Source organism: Pseudophryne corroboree, chromosome 3, assembly GCF_028390025.1.
Source record: "Pseudophryne corroboree isolate aPseCor3 chromosome 3, aPseCor3.hap2, whole genome shotgun sequence".
NCBI classification, from domain to species: domain Eukaryota; kingdom Metazoa; phylum Chordata; class Amphibia; order Anura; family Myobatrachidae; genus Pseudophryne; species Pseudophryne corroboree.
Genome location: NC_086446.1, coordinates 155,610,620 through 155,629,485, shown reverse-complemented (window position 1 = coordinate 155,629,485; position 18,866 = coordinate 155,610,620). Strand labels below are relative to the sequence as shown.

Sequence of the window (18,866 nt, the reverse complement as noted above, 5' to 3'; positions counted from 1 at the left end):
TTGTAGAATTTAGCAAACGTGTTTGCCCCTGACCAAGTAGCTGCTCGGCAAAGTTGTAAAGCCGAGACCCCTCGGGCAGCCGCCCAAGATGAGCCCACCTTTCTTGTGGAATGGGCATTTACAGATTTTGGCTGTGGCAGGCCTGCCACAGAATGTGCAAGCTGAATTGTACTACAAATCCAGCGAGCAATAGTCTGCTTAGAAGCAGGAGCACCCAGCTTGTTGGGTGCATACAGGATAAATAGCGAGTCAGATTTTCTGACTCCAGCCGTCCTGGAAACATATATTTTCAGGGCCCTGACTACGTCCAGCAACTTGGAGTCCTCCAAGTCCCTAGTAGCCGCAGGCACCACAATAGGCTGGTTCAAGTGAAATGCTGAAACCACCTTAGGGAGAAATTGAGGACGAGTCCTCAATTCTGCCCTGTCCGTATGAAAAATTAGGTAAGGGCTTTTATAGGATAAAGCCGCCAATTCTGAGACACGCCTGGCTGAAGCCAGGGCTAATAGCATTACCACCTTCCATGTGAGATATTTTAAGTCCACAGTGGAAAGTGGTTCAAACCAATGTGATTTTAGGAATCCCAAAACTACATTTAGATCCCAAGGTGCCACTGGAGGCACAAAAGGAGGTTGTATATGCAGTACCCCCTTGACAAACGTCTGTACTTCAGGAACTGAAACCAGTTCTTTTTGGAAGAAAATCGACAGGGCCGAAATCTGAACCTTAATGGACCCTAATTTTAGGCCCATAGACAGTCCTGTTTGTAGGAAATGCAGGAAACGACCCAGTTGAAATTCCTCTGTAGGGGCCTTCCTGGCCTCGCACCACGCAACATATTTACGCCAAATACGGTGATAATGTTGTACGGTTACATCCTTCCTGGCTTTGATCAGGGTAGGGATGACTTCATCCGGAATGCCTTTTTCCTTCAGGATCCGGCGTTCAACCGCCATGCCGTCAAACGCAGCCGCGGTAAGTCTTGGAAGAGACAGGGTCCCTGCTGGAGCAGGTCCTTTCTTAGAGGTAGAGGCCACGGGTCCTCTGTGAGCATCTCTTGAAGTTCCGGGTACCAAGTCCTTCTTTGCCAATCCGGAGCCACGAGTATAGTCCTTACTCCTCTCCTTCTTATGATCCTCAGTACCTTGGGTATGAGAAGCAGAGGAGGGAACACATACACTGACTGGTACACCCATGGTGTTACCAGAGCGTCCACAGCTATTGCCTGAGGGTCCCTTGACCTGGCGCAATATCTGTCTAGTTTTTTGTTGAGGCGGGACGCCATCATGTCCACCTTTGGTTTTTCCCAACGGTTCACAATCATGTGGAAGACTTCTGGGTGAAGTCCCCACTCCCCCGGGTGGAGGTCGTGTCTGCTGAGGAAGTCTGCTTCCCAGTTGTCCACACCCGGAATGAACACTGCTGACAGTGCTATCACATGATTTTCTGCCCAGCGAAGAATCCTTGCAACTTCTGTCATTGCCCTCCTGCTTCTTGTGCCGCCCTGTCTGTTTACGTGGGCGACTGCCGTGATGTTGTCCGACTGGATCAGCACCGGCTGACCTTGAAGCAGAGGTCTTGCTAGGCTCAGAGCATTGTAGATGGCTCTTAGCTCCAGGATATTTAAGTGAAGTGATGTCTCCAGGCTTGACCACAAGCCCTGGAAATTTCTTCCCTGTGTGACTGCTCCCCAGCCTCTCAGGCTGGCATCCGTGGTCACCAGGACCCAGTCCTGAATGCCGAATCTGCGGCCCTCTAGAAGATGAGCACTCTGCAACCACCACAGGAGAGACACCCTTGTCCTTGGAGACAGGGTTATCCGCTGATGCATCTGAAGATGCGATCCGGACCATTTGTCCAGCAGATCCCACTGAAAAGTTCTTGCGTGGAATCTGCCGAATGGAATCGCTTCGTAAGAAGCCACCATTTTTCCCAGGACCCTTGTGCATTGATGCACTGACACTTGGCCTGGTTTTAGGAGGTTCCTGACTAGCTCGGATAACTCCCTGGCTTTCTCCTCCGGGAGAAACACCTTTTTCTGGACTGTGTCCAGAATCATCCCTAGGAATAGCAGACGTGTCGTCGGAATCAGCTGCGATTTTGGAATATTTAGAATCCACCCGTGCTGTCGTAGCACTACTTGAGATAGTGCTACTCCGACCTCTAACTGTTCCCTGGACCTTGCCCTTAACAGGAGATCGTCCAAGTAAGGGATAATTAAGACGCCTTTTCTTCGAAGAAGAATCATCATTTCGGCCATTACCTTGGTAAAGACCCGGGGTGCCGTGGACAATCCAAACGGCAGCGTCTGAAACTGATAGTGACAGTTCTGTACCACAAACCTGAGGTACCCTTGGTGAGAAGGGCAAATTGGGACATGGAGGTAAGCATCCTTGATGTCCAGAGACACCATATAGTCCCCTTCTTCCAGGTTCGCTATCACTGCTCTGAGTGACTCCATCTTGAATTTGAACCTTTGTATGTAAGTGTTCAAGGATTTCAGATTTAAAATAGGTCTCACCGAGCCGTCCGGCTTCGGTACCACAAACAGCGTGGAATAATACCCCTTTCCCTGTTGTAGGAGGGGTACCTTGATTATCACCTGCTGGGAATACAGCTTGTGAATGGCTTCCAATACCGCCTCCCTGTCGGAGGGAGACGTTGGTAAAGCAGACTTCAGGAACCGGCGAGGGGGAGACGTCTCGAATTCCAATTTGTACCCCTGAGATACTACCTGCAGGATCCAGGGGTCCACTTGCGAGTGAGCCCACTGCGCGCTGAAATTCTTGAGACGACCCCCCACCGTACCTGAGTCCGCTTGTAAGGCCCCAGCGTCATGCTGAGGACTTGGCAGAAGCGGGGGAGGGCTTCTGTTCCTGGGAAGAGGCTGCCTGCTGCAGTCTTTTTCCCCTTCCTCTGCCCCGGGGCAGATATGAGTGGCCTTTTGCCCGCTTGCCCTTATGGGGACGAAAGGATTGAGCCTGAAAAGACGGTGTCTTTTTCTGCTGAGAGGTGACCTGGGGTAAAAAGGTGGATTTCCCAGCCGTTGCCGTGGCCACCAGGTCCGATAGACCGACCCCAAATAACTCCTCCCCTTTATACGGCAATACTTCCATATGCCGTTTGGAATCCGCATCACCTGACCACTGTCGCGTCCATAACCCTCTTCTGGCAGAAATGGACAGCGCACTTACTCTTGATGCCAGAGTGCAAATATCCCTCTGTGCATCTCGCATATATAGAAATGCATCCTTTAAATGCTCTATAGTCAATAATATACTGTCCCTGTCCAGGGTATCAATATTTTCAGTCAGGGAATCCGACCAAGCCACCCCAGCACTGCACATTCAGGCTGAGGCGATTGCTGGTCTCAGTATAACACCAGTATGTGTGTATATACTTTTTAGGATATTTTCCAGCTTTCTATCAGCTGGCTCCTTGAGGGCGGCCGTATCCGGAGACGGTAACGCCACTTGTTTTGATAAGCGTGTGAGCGCCTTATCTACCCTAGGGGGTGTTTCCCAACGCGCCCTAACCTCTGGCGGGAAAGGGTATAATGCCAATAATTTTTTAGAAATTAGCAGTTTTTTATCGGGGGAAACCCACGCTTCATCACACACCTCATTTAATTCATCTGATTCAGGAAAAACTACGGGTAGTTTTTTCACACCCCACATAATACCCTTTTTTGTGGTACTTGTAGTATCAGAAATGTTCAAAACCTCCTTCATTGCCGTGATCATGTAACGTGTGGCCCTATTGGAAAATACGTTTGTTTTCTCACCGTCGACACTGGAGTCAGTGTCCGTGTCTGGGTCTGTGTCGACCATCTGAGGTAACGGGCGCTTTAGAGCCCCTGACGGTGTTTGAGACGCCTGGACAGGTATTAACTGTTTTTCCGGCTGTCTCATGTCGTCAACAGTCTTTTGTAAAGTGCTGACGCTATCACGTAATTCCTTCCATACGACCATCCAGTCAGGTGTCGACTCCCTAGGGGGTGACATCACTATTACAGGCAATTGCTCCGCCTCCATACCATTTTCCTCCTCATACATGTCGACACAACGTACCGACACACAGCACACACACAGGGAATGCTCTGATAGAGGACAGGACCCCACTAGCCCTTTGGGGAGACAGAGGGAGAGTTTGCCAGCACACACCAGAGCGCTATATATATATATATATATACACAGGGATAACCTTATATAAGTGTTTTTCCCTTATAAAGCTGCTGTATTATTAATCTGCCAAATTTAGTGCCCCCCCCTCTCTTGTTTTACCCTGTTTCTGTAGTGCAGGACTGCAGGGGAGAGCCAGGGAGCTTCCCTCCAACGGAGCTGTGAGGGAAAATGGCGCTTGTGTGCTGAGGAGATAGGCCCCGCCCCCTTCTCGGCGGCCTTTCTCCCACTTTTTTAAGGAAAAACTGGCAGGGGTTAAATGCATCCATATAGCCCAGGAGCTATATGTGATGTATTTTTAGCCATCTAAGGTGCTTTTATTGCGTCTCAGGGCGCCCCCCCCCAGCGCCCTGCACCCTCAGTGACCGGAGTGTGAAGTGTGCTGAGAGCAATGGCGCACAGCTGCGGTGCTGTGCGCTACCTTATTGAAGACAGGACGTCTTCTGCCGCCGATTTCCCGGACCTCTTCAGTCTTCTGGCTCTGTAAGGGGGCCGGCGGCGCGGCTCTGGGACCCATCCATGGCTGGGCCTGTGATCGTCCCTCTGGAGCTAATGTCCAGTAGCCTAAGAAGCCCAATCCACTCTGCACGCAGGTGAGTTCGCTTCTTCTCCCCTTAGTCCCTCGGTGCAGTGAGCCTGTTGCCAGCAGGTCTCACTGAAAATAAAAAACCTAAAACTAAACTTTTCACTAAGCAGCTCAGGAGAGCCACCTAGTGTGCACCCTTCTCGTTCGGGCACAAAAATCTAACTGAGGCTTGGAGGAGGGTCATAGGGGGAGGAGCCAGTGCACACCAGGTAGTCCTAAAGCTTTTACTTTTGTGCCCAGTCTCCTGCGGAGCCGCTATTCCCCATGGTCCTTATGGAGTCCCCAGCATCCACTTAGGACGTTAGAGAAAAAAGGAGTAGAGAAGCGAGCCTGTGGAGAAGTTGCCCATGGCAACCAATCAGCTGCTACATACAATCGTACAGTATGCAAATTATAAATGTTACTTCAATGCTGATTGGTTGCCATGGGCAACTTCTCCACTGGCTCACTTCTCCACACTTTTTACTGCTTCATGAATAGACCCCAGAGTTTGAGAGACCAATATTAAACCTGGCCAGGATGTTGTGGCACCAAGTTGCCCGAGCCTCCTTCTGCTCTCGAGTCAGCTGATGGGGCAACCAGTGTGCAGAAACCTTGCTCAGGCCAAGCTCTGTGTGGAACATTAAGCAGATGGATCCCATTGAGATGCCTATCTCAACTATGGCCCTCATGGCAGCAACGTTGTCCTTAGTGATGGCGGACACAGGTTGGCTGCATCACTCCTCTTCTTCCAGGGACCGTCTTCTGCACCAAAATTCTGTAAACCATCCAACCACAGTGGTTCTGTATGGTGCTTTCTCCCCAAACTCTCGTCGTAGATGATAATGGCTCTCCGGTGGCCTCTGTTGAGCTCCATAACGAGTTCGTGAAGGAAGTAAACATGTTAACTTCTTCAGTGTGTAGTGCTGCCTATATATACGGTTCTGTGCCCTCACCAGAACTTTAGTCAGAGATTACAGTCCACAACCAGTCAGACATCACTCATGTAAAAATATTATATTGTGGTTAATAGCATATTAGTCTATACTACAAATGGGTCAGGCAAATAGACCCACTCTCAATGGCTTGGAGAATCATGTTCTGGATCCCAACAAATTAGCTATGAATCCCTGTTCTAACAAATTAAAGTAGTCTTCAGAGACAATGGGCAGATCACTTTAATTTCTGAGTATATGTACAGTCCTTTATATATGGGCAATACCTTTGCAAAACGATTGCTGCCAGTCCGTTCTTTATGAAGGTTGTAGTCCAACAGTCTCTGACAGAGGCCTTCAGTGACATCAATCAGGCGGATATCCCTGGGGATAATTAATGGCTGCTGATGAATCTTGTAAGTAAAGTGCAGATAAACCTACATTACAAGCTGCATTTCCTAATAGCTTTCAGAGGTAAAACTGATCTTGAGGGAAGACTTTTGACTATGCAGACCCATATGAATATCTGAGAAGATAACGGATTGCTTTAACGAGCTAATTAGTGTGAAATTAGTAACACTCAGTTATGCGGATCCCTTGTGGCACCATATAAATAAAGGATAATAATAATAAAGTTGTATAGTCATGTAATACAATGAATACATGTATCTTAAGTAGAGTTAATGCACAGGTGGGCAGATGTATTAAGCCTGGAGAAGTGATAAAGCAGCGATAAGTGCAAGGTGATAACGCACCAGCCAATCAGCTCCAATATGTAAACTGACAGCAGCTGATTGGCTGGTGCGTTATCACCTTCCACTTATCACTGCTTTATCACTTCTCCAGGCTTAATACATCTACCCCAGGGACCTTTACAAGCATGATGACACACACAGACGGTGTGTACGCATGTTGGTAAAAGATAATTAAATATTTGTGAATACCATTAACAATGTTTTTAAATATGTCAACATATTTTCAGTTTAATGGTTCATTAAAAGGAGATTTATGGTAAGACTTACCATTGTTAAATCTCTTTCTGCGAGGTACACTGGATTCCACCAGGAATAACATCGGGGTGAAGAGTTGGATCTTGATCCGCGGAACCAACAGGCTAAAGCTTTGACTGTTCCCAGGATGCACTGCACCGCCTCCTCTATATCCCCACCTCCAGGCACTGGATCTCAGTTTTGTTAACCAATCCAATATGCAGTAGCAGGTAAAAGAGACGACAGTAGTTAGTAGCCACAGACAACCACAATCTCACGACAGGAGAAGGTACCAGCGGCTAATGACATACAAACCCAAAGAAGCTAAGTGCGTCAGGGTGGGGCGCCCTATTGAATCCAGTGTACCTCGCAGAAAGAGATTTAACAAAGATAAGTTCTTACCATAAATCTCCTTTTCTGCAGTGGGGTACACCGGTATTCCACAGGGAATAACATCGGGGATGTCCTAAAGCAGTTCCTCATGGGAGGGGATGCACTGTAGCGGGCACAAGAACCCAGCGTCCAAAGGAAGCATCCTGGGAGGTGGAAGTATCAAAGGCATAGAACCTTATGAACGTGTTCACTGAGGACCATGTAGCCGCCTTGCGCAATTGTTCTAGGGGCGGGCCGCCCAAGAAGGTCCAACAGACCGAGTAGAATGGGCCTTGATAGTAGCAGGAGCTAGAAGACCAGCCTGTACATAAGCTTGTGCAATCACCATTCTAATCCATATGGACAGGGTCTGCTTATTCGCAAAAAATTGTATACCAGCATGGGCTGCTTCTCTAATTATTCGGACAGACTCACAAGACGTCAGGGCTATCTCAGCAAATGGGATAACTCTGACAACACAAGAACTGATAATTATGATGATCAACTAAGAGGTGATTTTTTTAAATTAGAAGATTTACTTAAATCTGAAATTAAACACTGGCTAGACACTGTCAATATGCAGAAGTACATAGATAGAAAAATTGTCCCTAGAGGTCTCAGACTATCAAAACCTTCTATTTTCAAAGAGAATGTGGAGTACCAAAAGAAATGGGACTCCACATTAGATCGTTGTTCTTTGGCTCTCATGGGAATAGTTATTGATTATAGAACGGAGAAACTAAGGAGCATAGAAACAGAAATTGAATCTTTGAAAAAGAAGTTAGAAGCACATAGCCAGAGTAATGAATATAAGGAAAGGGATGCCAGAGTCACGGAGAGAATAGATAAGTTTGAACAATCTATACTGGAGACAAAATGCAAAAAGTTCCAGCGGGATGTGGAAGACTATAGGACAGAGAATGTCAGGACATATAGACAGAATAGGAATCAAAATTCCAGAGAATTGGTTACAGATAGCAAGGAATCTGATAGATATAGACAGAGAGCAGAAGGGAGAGATGAGAGAAGATCAATCGGAGGTACCCCTAGAGCCACCTATAGAAATAAAACCCAATTTAGGAAAGATCCTCAGGAATGGTGTGAAAAAGATATACCCTCTAAAGACTCGCAAGAGTTAGCCTCCTCCTCCACTAGGAATAATGATCTAGGAGCAAGACCCAAATTCAATTCCACCCATTCCTCAGAGAGTTTTTTAGAGCAGCGAAAGAGGAGGTTCCAAGATCTAGACAGGGATTGGCAGAGGGAAAGAAGAGGAAAGAGAAGAAACGTCAGTTTCGAGGAAGACGAGGAGGTAGGAAGGAAGTATACAAGAGATTAAAGAAAACTAGACGCCTAACCCAAAAAAAGAACATATTCAATCTTTCTTCAAGGCAGCTAACAGAGACTGAAATACAGTTACTCAATAAGGGTTTGAAATTCTCCCCGTCAGCTTCACCAAATATCTTTAGTTTGTTTGTTGAACTCAACAGGTTCATTAGGACACTCTGCCGCAAAAAATACTTTGCCAAACAGACACTTTTGAAAAACAGAGATGAAGCATCACCCATAGTTCTCGATCATGAGGATCTGGGAGCACTAGAGGCTCTTTCAGACCTCCTGAGCGAGAGCTCTGAGATAAATCCAAAACCCATGAAACTGTTTGACATTAAAGGTAAGGATAAACTAAAAAACAAATCAGAATTCTATCCGATTAAATCTAAGGGGTCGAGTATAGATAGTTTTTATAAAACCACTTTGGAGGAGTTTAAGAACTTATGCTCCAAACCATCATCCACACATAGAGAGGACAATTTGAATAAGTGGGAACGACAGGCACTCCGGAGGTTAATGAAAGATAATTCAATAATAATAAAACAAGCGGACAAGGGAGGCGGGCTTGTCATACAGAACAAGTCCGACTATATTATTGAAGCAGAAAGACAGCTTAAAAACCCGGAATTCTATAAAACTTTACCTAAAGATCCCACTTCCATTTTCCAGCTGGAACTTCACAATCTTTTAGATCCTGCAGTGGGGGCCGGCCTGATCTCCAGGGAGGAGTTTAATTTTTTATATAATTCACATCCTATGATGCCCATTTACTATCACCTCCCGAAGATACACAAGTCACTTCAAGCACCTCCCGGGCGACCTATTATTTCAGGTGTGGGTTCCCTCACTTCTAATTTGTCACATTATGTTGATATTTATTTACAACCACGTGTTTCTTTGCTTAAATCACATATCAAGGACACAACACATTTTTTAAATCTGATTAAAGACATCAAGTGGAGAGACTCATATGGATTTCTCACACTTGATGTCCAGAGTTTATACTCTAATATTCCGCACGAACTGGGGATCAGTGTAATAGCAAAAAAACTGAAGGATGATAATGATCTTATTGAGTTACATCAACAATTTATTCTGGATTCTATACGGTTTATATTAGGACACAATTATTTTTCATTTTTGGACACGGTGTATTTACAGGTGATGGGTACGGCCATGGGGACCAGGTTCGCGCCGAGTTACGCCAACCTCTACATGGGCGAGGTTGAGGACAGGCTCATGTGGGGTGGGGGATTTGGCGCGAACCTGGTCCTCTATGGCCGCTATATAGATGACTTATTTATTATTTGGGATGGTGACACTGATTCGGTTTCACAATTTGTCACTTATTTAAATTCAAACACTTTTAATTTAAGTTTCACTCATATTTTTCACCCTCACAAAATTGATTTTTTGGACGTCTCCCTGGAGGTCAGGGACGGAAAAATTAACACTAAAAACTATGTGAAGGAGGTTGGGACGGATGCATATCTACATTTTAAAAGCAGCCACTACATGCCGTGGAAGAAGAGCATCCCAAAGAGTCAATTCTTGAGACTCCGTAGGAATTGTTCGGACCTCACCTCCTTCAACATACAAGCTAAAGAGATGTTGGAAGCATTTTTAAATAGAGGCTATCCAAAATCATTGGTTGACTCAGCATTAGAGGAAGTAAAGCGTAAAAATAGGGAAGACCTTTTAGAAACTACAGAAGCTACTACTAAAGAAACAAAAATGGAGGAGATATCTTTTATCTCCACCTATAATACGTGTCATTCTGAAATTAAAAAAATTGTTACAAAAAACTATGGGATTCTAAGACAAGACCCCTCACTTTCATCTGTATTAAGTGATAAACCTAGATTCATCTTTCGCAAAAGTAGATCTCTTAAAAGCATGTTAGCTCCGAGCTTTTTGAAGACTGAAGATAAAATAGCCGATGAAAGTAAGGAAGATTGGCTAAATACACATCTAAAGACAATAAAGGGATGCTATAAGTGTGGCAGAAATAAGTGTATAACCTGTAACTTCATAGAGAATCGAAAGAAAAGAATAACTATAGAGAGTACTAAAAAATCACTTGAAATAAGTAGTTTTATCAACTGTGACACATCACACGTTATATATATGTTAACGTGTGGGTGCAACAAAAAATATGTAGGGCGCACGACACGTGCACTTAAGATACGTTTTTTGGAGCATAGGCGAAACATCATTAAACGTATACAAACCCATAGTGTGTCAAAACATTATGATACCATCCATAATGGAGATCAGAAATGCTTGAAACTTATTGGTTTAGAATCTATTCCCCATACCAAACGAGGTGGTGATAGATATAAAAACCTATGCAGACAGGAGGTCTTCTGGATGTACCAGATGAATAGTATCTTTCCTGACGGTCTTAATGAGGCAGTAGAACTGAATTCAATAATATAGGCCCAGATATAAGAAATTCAGTGTAAAGAGAACTATAAGAATAGAAGCATCTCCCTCCCCTTCCCCTCCTCCCCATCTCAATTCACTCCTCCCTAGCAACCCCCCCCCCCCTTCTCCCCTTCCCCCCCCCTATTTTGCCCCACTATTCACTTCCCTTTCCATTCCCCTCCTATAAAAAAATAAAAAAACACCCCCCCCCCCCCTCCCTTTCCCCTTCTGGATGTGAGCTATAGGGATATTGATATCTGTCCTATTTCCGCATAATTGAACATTGTTGGTAATAATGGGTGAATTGATATTATCTACAAGAAATGGTCCTCCGAATTAAATCTATATGGCTCTGCTTATTCACCTTTAACCATCAGAATATGGTATATATCAAATTTTCTATCTTACATATAATACAAGTTATTCTAATAATAAAAAAAGTCCTTTGGGATTAATATATGTTTATATATACAAGTTATGGGCTGTATGTATCTTCTCTCTCTCTCTCTTCATATGTCTACAGATCGTTATTAATCAATTTGCTATAAGTATAAGCAAAAGTAAAATATGTAAAGTAACCATAATCCCATTGAATAATAGTCAAATAGAATATGTGAGTAAATTACTATATTCCTTGGTCTAATCTCATAAAAACAATTTCCCATAGTAGAGATAAAATGAAATAGAATAACAAGGAATGTTGTATCATAATTTATTGTGAGGTAGTATAACAACAATAACTTTAGAAGAGGTAAATTAAAAAATCCACATCCCGCTGAAATTAATACCAAATGTTTGACTTAGAAGTAGTCTCTTGACTAGTTAAAACTTCAATCCCTTCACAGGATTCCGTAATCGGGCCATGTGACTGGAATTAACATCAAGCGATTGTCATAGTTCGGTCCTTTGCCATTTAAAGTTCAGATCCCCTCACGGGACTCCGTAGCGGGATCACGTGATCGGACTGGGAGAGTCACGTGACCAAGAACGGAGAATCATGGGTATCTATAGAGAGCCTCGTGGAGCGGAAGAGGAAATAATACCTCTCAGATGCGCTCCACGAGACGGAAATAAGATAGGACAATGAACCCGGAAGTATTATTAATAAATGAGACGAAGTGAATTTACTGTCCAGGGAATGTCTGTTTTCTTCGTGATTGGGATATTTGTGTGTATATATTAATATAGTCTTTAATAAAAATGAATACAATTAAGAAACAATTAGTGTACAATCATGAAATATATGCCCTATGATGTTTTCACCCGGAAGTATTTCTAATAAAGAATTATGAATTTGATTATTATTTAAGTTATCATGGAAATATTAGATTGGAATCATGTGAGTCTGTCCTAGAATTATAATTAAAGCATGAGTGCTATAACTAGTATATATTTTTAACATTTTTTAAGGATAAGGATTGAGTGAACAGGTGCAGAACGTTTGGTCATCAATACTGGTATAAATACCAGACCAGCTCAGCTATACAGTTATCCTCTGAAAAAGCTGTAGCTTGTACAGCGAAACGCGTCAGGAACTGTCATCCTTGGGTCATCACTTGCCAAATTTATTGCCCATATCCGGACCAGAACTGGACTTCCACCCTTGCAGATAAAATAAGGAAAGATTTCTTTACATCCTACAACTTCCAACCTAAGGAAAAGGACACCGCAAAGCATTGAGGAATCCGCTTGGACACTTACAAACAAACTACCAAGGGACTTCACCTCTAGCGGTATTGGTAAAGTTGGATGGTAGACTGCGCAGTCAGTCTCTCTTTCTATGCATTATACATCTGCTTATCCAGTTCATTAAATAGGAACGGACTGTTTATTAGAGGCAATTATAATTGAGACCCATTTTAATTATTTTTATGAGTTGTGTATGTTGGTTTTAATAGGCTAATGATTGCCGTCTATATTAAATTGAATATTTTTCACTCAATCCGTATGTATTAGCAAGTTTATCAGCGCTGCTATTTGTTTGTTTGTGTTCTGCTTATTCGCAAGCCAGCCACAGTTGTAAAAAACAAAAAGGACAAAGAGAGAATTAGATCTCATAAGAGAGGCGGTTCTCTTCACATATATACGGAGAGCCCGTACCACATCCAAAGACTGTTCTTTGGAGGACAAACCAGGAGAGATAAAGGCCAGAATCACATTCTCTTGGTTAAGGTGGAAAAATGACACCACCTTAGGTAGATAACCAGGGCGAGTTCTAAGAACCGCACGCTCACGGTGAAAAATCAGAAAAGGGTGACCAACAGGATAAGGCACCAAAGTCTGAAACCCTTCTAGCAGAGGCAATAGCCAGCAAAAATAAGACCTTAAATGTAAGCCATTTTAGGTCCACAGACTCAAGGGGTTCAAACGGTAACTCTGGGAGGGCATCTAGAACAACCGACAAATCCCAAGCAGCCACAAGAGGGACAAAGGGGGGTTGAATCCGTAAAACGCCCTGAGTGAAAGTATGAACGTCAGGCAGAGTCGCAATTTTTCTCTGAAACCAACCCGACAAGGCTGAAATATAAACCTTGAGGGAGGCCAGACAAAGGCCTAAATCCAGGCCCTGTTGCAGAAAAGACATAATGGTGTATTCTGCTTAATATTGAGATTTCCCTCTCCCCCCTCCTCGCTTTTTTCTTTCCCATATTAAAATAAAAACAAAAAATAAGAATTTACTTACCGATAATTCTATTTCTCGGAGTCCGTAGTGGATGCTGGGGTTCCTGAAAGGACCATGGGGAATAGCGGCTCCGCAGGAGACAGGGCACAAAAGTAAAGCTTTTACAGGTCAGGTGGTGTGTACTGGCTCCTCCCCCTATGACCCTCCTCCAGACTCCAGTTAGGTACTGTGCCCGGACGAGCGTACACAATAAGGGAGGATTTTGAATCCCGGGTAAGACTCATACCAGCCACACCAATCACACCGTACAACTTGTGATCTAAACCCAGTTAACAGTATGATAACAGAGGAGCCTCTGAAAGATGGCTTCCTAAACAATAACCCGAATTAGTTAACAATAACTATGTACAAGTATTGCAGATAATCCGCACTTGGGATGGGCGCCCAGCATCCACTACGGACTCCGAGAAATAGAATTATCGGTAAGTAAATTCTTATTTTCTCTATCGTCCTAAGTGGATGCTGGGGTTCCTGAAAGGACCATGGGGATTATACCAAAGCTCCCAAACGGGCGGGAGAGTGCGGATGACTCTGCAGCACCAAATGAGAGAACTCCAGGTCCTCCTTTGCCAGGGTATCAAATTTGTAAAAATTTACAAACGTGTTCTCCCCTGACCACGTAGCTGCTCGGCAGAGTTGTAATGCCGAGACCCCTCGGGCAGCCGCCCAAGATGAGCCCACCTTCCTTGCGGAATGGGCCTTAACAGATTTAGGCTGTGGCAGGCCTGCCACAGAATGTACAAGTTGAATTTTGTTACAAATCCAACGAGCAATCGACTGCTTAGAAGCAGGTGCACCCAACTTGTTGGGTGCATACAGTATAAACAGCGAGTCAGATTTTCTGACTCCAGCCGTCCTTTAAATGTATATTTTTAAGGCTCTGACAACGTCCAACAACTTGGAGTCCTTCAAGTCGTCTGTAGCCGCAGGCACTACAATAGGCTGGTTCAGGTGAAACGCTGATACCACCTTAGGGAGAAAATGCGGACGCGTCCGCAGCTCTGCCCTATGTCGAATGGAAAATTAAATAAGGGCTTTTATAAAACAAAGCCGCCAGTTCAGATACTCTCCCGGCCGAAGCCAGGGCCAGTAACATAGTCACTTTCCATGTGAGATATTTCAAATCCACATTCTTTAGTGGTTCAAACCAATTGGATTTGAGGAAATCAAACTACATTTAGATCCCACGGTGCCACCTTAGGCACCACAGGAGGCTGTATATGCAGTACTCCTTTGATAAAAATCTGGACCTCAGGGACTGAGGCCAATTCTTTTTGGAAGAATATTGATAGGGCCGAAATTTGAACCTTAATAGATCCCAATTTGAGACCCATAGACAATCCTGATTGCAGGAAATGTAGGAAAACGACCCAGTTGAAATTCCTCCATCGGAGCACTCCGCTGCTCGCACCACGCAACATATTTTTGCCAAATACGGCGATAATGCTTCGCGGTGACTTCCTTCCTTGCCTTTAACAAGGTAGGAATGACTTCTTCTGGAATGCCTTTTCCTTTTAGGATCTGGCATTCAAACGCCATGCCGTCAAACGCAGCCGCGGTAAGTCTTGAAAAAGACAAGTACCCTGCTGAAGCAGGTCCCTTCTCAGAAGTAGAGGCCACGGATCGTCCGTGACCATCTCTTGAAGTTCCGGGTACCAAGTCCTTCTTGGCCAATCCGGAGCCACTAGTCTTACTCCTCTTTGCCGTATAATCCTCAATACCTTTGGTATGAGAGGCAGAGGAGGAAACACATATACCGACTGGTACACCCAAGGTGTTACCAGCGCGTCCACAGCTATTGCCTGCGGATCTCTTGACCTGGCGCAATACCTGTCCAGTGTTTTGTTGAGGCGAGACGCCATCATGTCCACCATTGGTTTTACCCAACGGTTTAATAGCATGTGGAAAACTTCTGGATGAAGTCCCCACTCTCCCGGGTGAAGGTCGTGTCTGCTGAGGAAGTCTGCTTCCCAGTTGTCCACGCCCGGGATGAATACTGCTGACAGTGCTATCACGTGATTCTCCGCCCAGCGAAGGATCCTGGCAGCTTCTGCCATTGCCCTCCTGCTTCTTGTGCCGCCCTGTCTGTTTACATGGGCGACTGCCGTGATGTTGTCCGACTGGATCAACACCGGTCTTCCTTGAAGCAGAGGTTCCGCCTGGCTTAGAGCATTGTAGATTGCTCTTAGTTCCAGAATGCTTATGTGAAGAGACTTTTTCAGGCTCGACCACACTCCCTGGAAATTTCTTCCCTGTGTGACTGCTCCCCAGCCTCTCAGGCTGGCCTCCGTGGTCACCAGGATCCAATCCTGCATGCCGAATCTGCGGCCCTCCAATAGATGAGCCTCCTGCAACCACCACAGAAGGGATACCCTTGTCCTCGGCGACAGGGTTATCCGCAGGTGCATCTGAAGATGCGACCCTGACCATTTGTCCAACAGATCCCTTTGCATGGAATCTGCCGAAAGGGATTGCTTCGTAAGAAGCTACCATTTTTTCCCAGGACTCTTGTGCATTGATGTACAGACACCTTTCCTGGTTTTAGGAGGTTCCTGACCAGGTCAGATAACTCCTTGGCTTTTTCTTCGGGAAGAAAAACCTTTTCTGAACTGTGTCCAGAATCATCCCCAGGAACAGCAGACGAGTTGTCGGCATTAATTGGGATTTTGGAATATTCAGAATCCATCCGTGCTGCTTTAGCACCTCTTGAGATAGTGCTAAACCCATCTCTAGCTGTTCTCTGGACCTTGCCCTTATTAGGAGATCGTCCAAGTATGGGATAATTAATACGCCTTTTCTTCGAAGAAGAAATATTATCTCGGCCATTACCTTTGTAAAGACCCGAGGTGCCGTGGACAAACCAAACGGCAGCGTCTGAAACTGATAGTGACAGTTTTGTACAACGAACCTGAGGTACCCCTGGTGTGAGGGGTAATTGGAACGTGGAGATACGCATCCTTGATGTCCAAGGATACCATAAAGTCCCCTTCTTCCAGGTTCGCTATCACTGCTCTGAGTGACTCCATCTTGAACTTGAACTTCTTTATGTACAGGTTCAAGGACTTCAGATTTAGAATAGGCCTTACCGAGCCATCCGGCTTCGGTACCACAAAAAGAGTGGAATAATACCCCTTCCCTTGTTGTAGAAGAGGTACCTTGACTATCACCTGCTGAGAATACAGCTTGTGAATGGCTTCCAAAACCGTCTCCCTTTCTGAGGGGGACGTTGGTAAAGCAGACTTCAGGAAACGGCGAGGTGGCTCTGTCTCTAATTTCAACCTGTACCCCTGAGATATTATCTGCAGGATCCAGGGATTTACCTGCGAGTGAGCCCACTGCGCGCTGTAATTCTTGTGACGACCGCCTACCGCCCCCGAGTCCGCTTGCGAAGCCCCAGCGTCATGCTGAGGCTTTTGTAGAAGCCGGGGAGGGCTTCTGTTCCTGGGAAGGAGCTGCCTGTTGCTGTCTCTTCCCTCGTCCTCTGCCTCGTGGCAGATATGAATAGCCCTTTGCTCTCTTATTTTTAAAGGAACGAAAGGGCTGCGTTGAAAGGTCGGTGCCTTTTTCAGTTGGGGAGTGACTTGAGGTAGAAAGGTGGATTTCCCGGCCGTAGCCGTGGCCACCAAATCCGATAGACCGACCCCAAATAACTCCTCTACGCATCGCCTGTCCACTGTCGTGTCCATAAAGCTCTTCTGGCCGAAATGGACATAGCACTTACCCGTGATGCCAGTGTGCAGATATCTCTCTGTGCATCACGCATATAAAGAAATGCATCCTTTATTTGTTCTAACGACAGTAAAATATTGTCCCTGTCCAGGGTATCAATATTTTCGATCAGGGACTCTGACCAAACTACCCCAGCACTGCACATCCAGGCAGTCGCAATAGCTGGTCGTAGTATAACACCTGCATGTGTGTATATACCTTTTTGGATATTTTCCATCCTCCTATCTGATGGATCTTTAAGTGCGGCCGTCTCAGGAGAGGGTAACGCCACTTGTTTTGATGAGCGTGTTAGCGCTTTGTCCACCCTAGGAGGTGTTTCCCAGCGCTCCCTAACCTCTGGCGGGAAAGGGTATAAAGCCAATAACTTCTTTGAAATTAGCAGTTTTTTATCGGGGCACCCCACGCTTCATCACACACGTCATTTAATTCTTCTGATTCGGTAAAAACTACTGGTAGTTTTTTCACACCCCACATAATACCCTGTTTAGTGGTACCTGTAGTATCAGCTAAATGTAACATCTCCTTTATTGCCAAAGTCATATAACGTGTGGCCCTACTGGAAAATACGGTTGATTCGTCACCTTCACCACCGGAATCAGTGCCTGTGTCTGGGTCTGTGTCGACCGACTGAGGCAAGGGGCGTTTTACAGCCCCTGACGGTGTTTGAGGCGCCTGGACAGGCACTAATTGAGTGTCCGGCCGCCTCATGTCGGCAAACGACTGCTTAAGCGAGTTGACGCTATCCCGTAATTCCACAAATAAAGGCATCCATTCTGGTGTCGACCCCCTAGAAGGTGACATCCTCATATTTGGCAATTGCTCCGCCTCCACACCAATAACGTCCTCATACATGTCGACACACACGTACCGACACACAGCAGACACACAGGGAATGCTCTATACGAAGACAGGACCCACTAGCCCTTTGGGGAGACAGAGGGAGAGTCTGCCAGCACACACCAAAAAGCGCTATATATGACAGGGATAGCCTTATGATTAAGTGCTCCCTTATAGCTGCTTTTATATTAATATATTGCCATTTATTTTGCCCCCCCTCTCTGTTATACCCTGTTTCTGTAGTGCAGTGCAGGGGAGAGACCTGGGAGCCTTCCTGACCAGCGGAGCTGTGACAGAAAATGGCGCCGTGTGCTGAGGAGATAGGCCCCGCCCCTTTTCCGGCGGGCTCGTCTCCCGCTATTTAGTACATTTAGGCAGGGGTAAATATCTCCATATAGCCTCTGGGGCTATATGTGAGGTATTTTTAGCCTTTTTAAAGGTTTTCATTTGCCTCCCAGGGCGCCCCCCCCCCAGCGCCCTGCACCCTCAGTGACTGCCGTGTGAAGTGTGCTGAGAGGAAAATGGCGCACAGCTGCAGTGCTGTGCGCTACCTTAAGAAGACTGCAGGAGTCTTCAGCCGCCGATTCTGGACCTCTTCTTGCTTCAGCATCTGTGAGGGGGCCGGCGGCGTGGCTCCGGTGACCATCCAGGCTGTACCTGTGATCGTCCCTCTGGAGCTTCATGTCCAGTAGCCAAGAAGCCAATCCATCCTGCACGCAGGTGAGTTCACTTCTTCTCCCCTCTGTCCCTCGTTGCAGTGATCCTGTTGCCAGCAGGAATCACTGTAAAATAAAAAACCTAAGCTAAACTCTCTAA

At 45.5% G+C, this 18,866-nt stretch overlaps 1 protein-coding gene across 2 annotated transcripts in view; it reads right to left on the bottom strand.

The window, feature by feature from the left end:
* The window catches only part of CNPY3 (canopy FGF signaling regulator 3), a 135,275-nt gene that overhangs the window by 41,558 nt on the left and 74,851 nt on the right, over nt 1-18,866 (bottom strand). For both annotated transcript variants that reach the window (XM_063958509.1, XM_063958510.1), the window contains exon 4: nt 5,969-6,065. In XM_063958509.1, the coding sequence (XP_063814579.1) occupies nt 5,969-6,065 (97 nt within the window). The remainder of the gene's footprint in view (nt 1-5,968; nt 6,066-18,866) is intronic.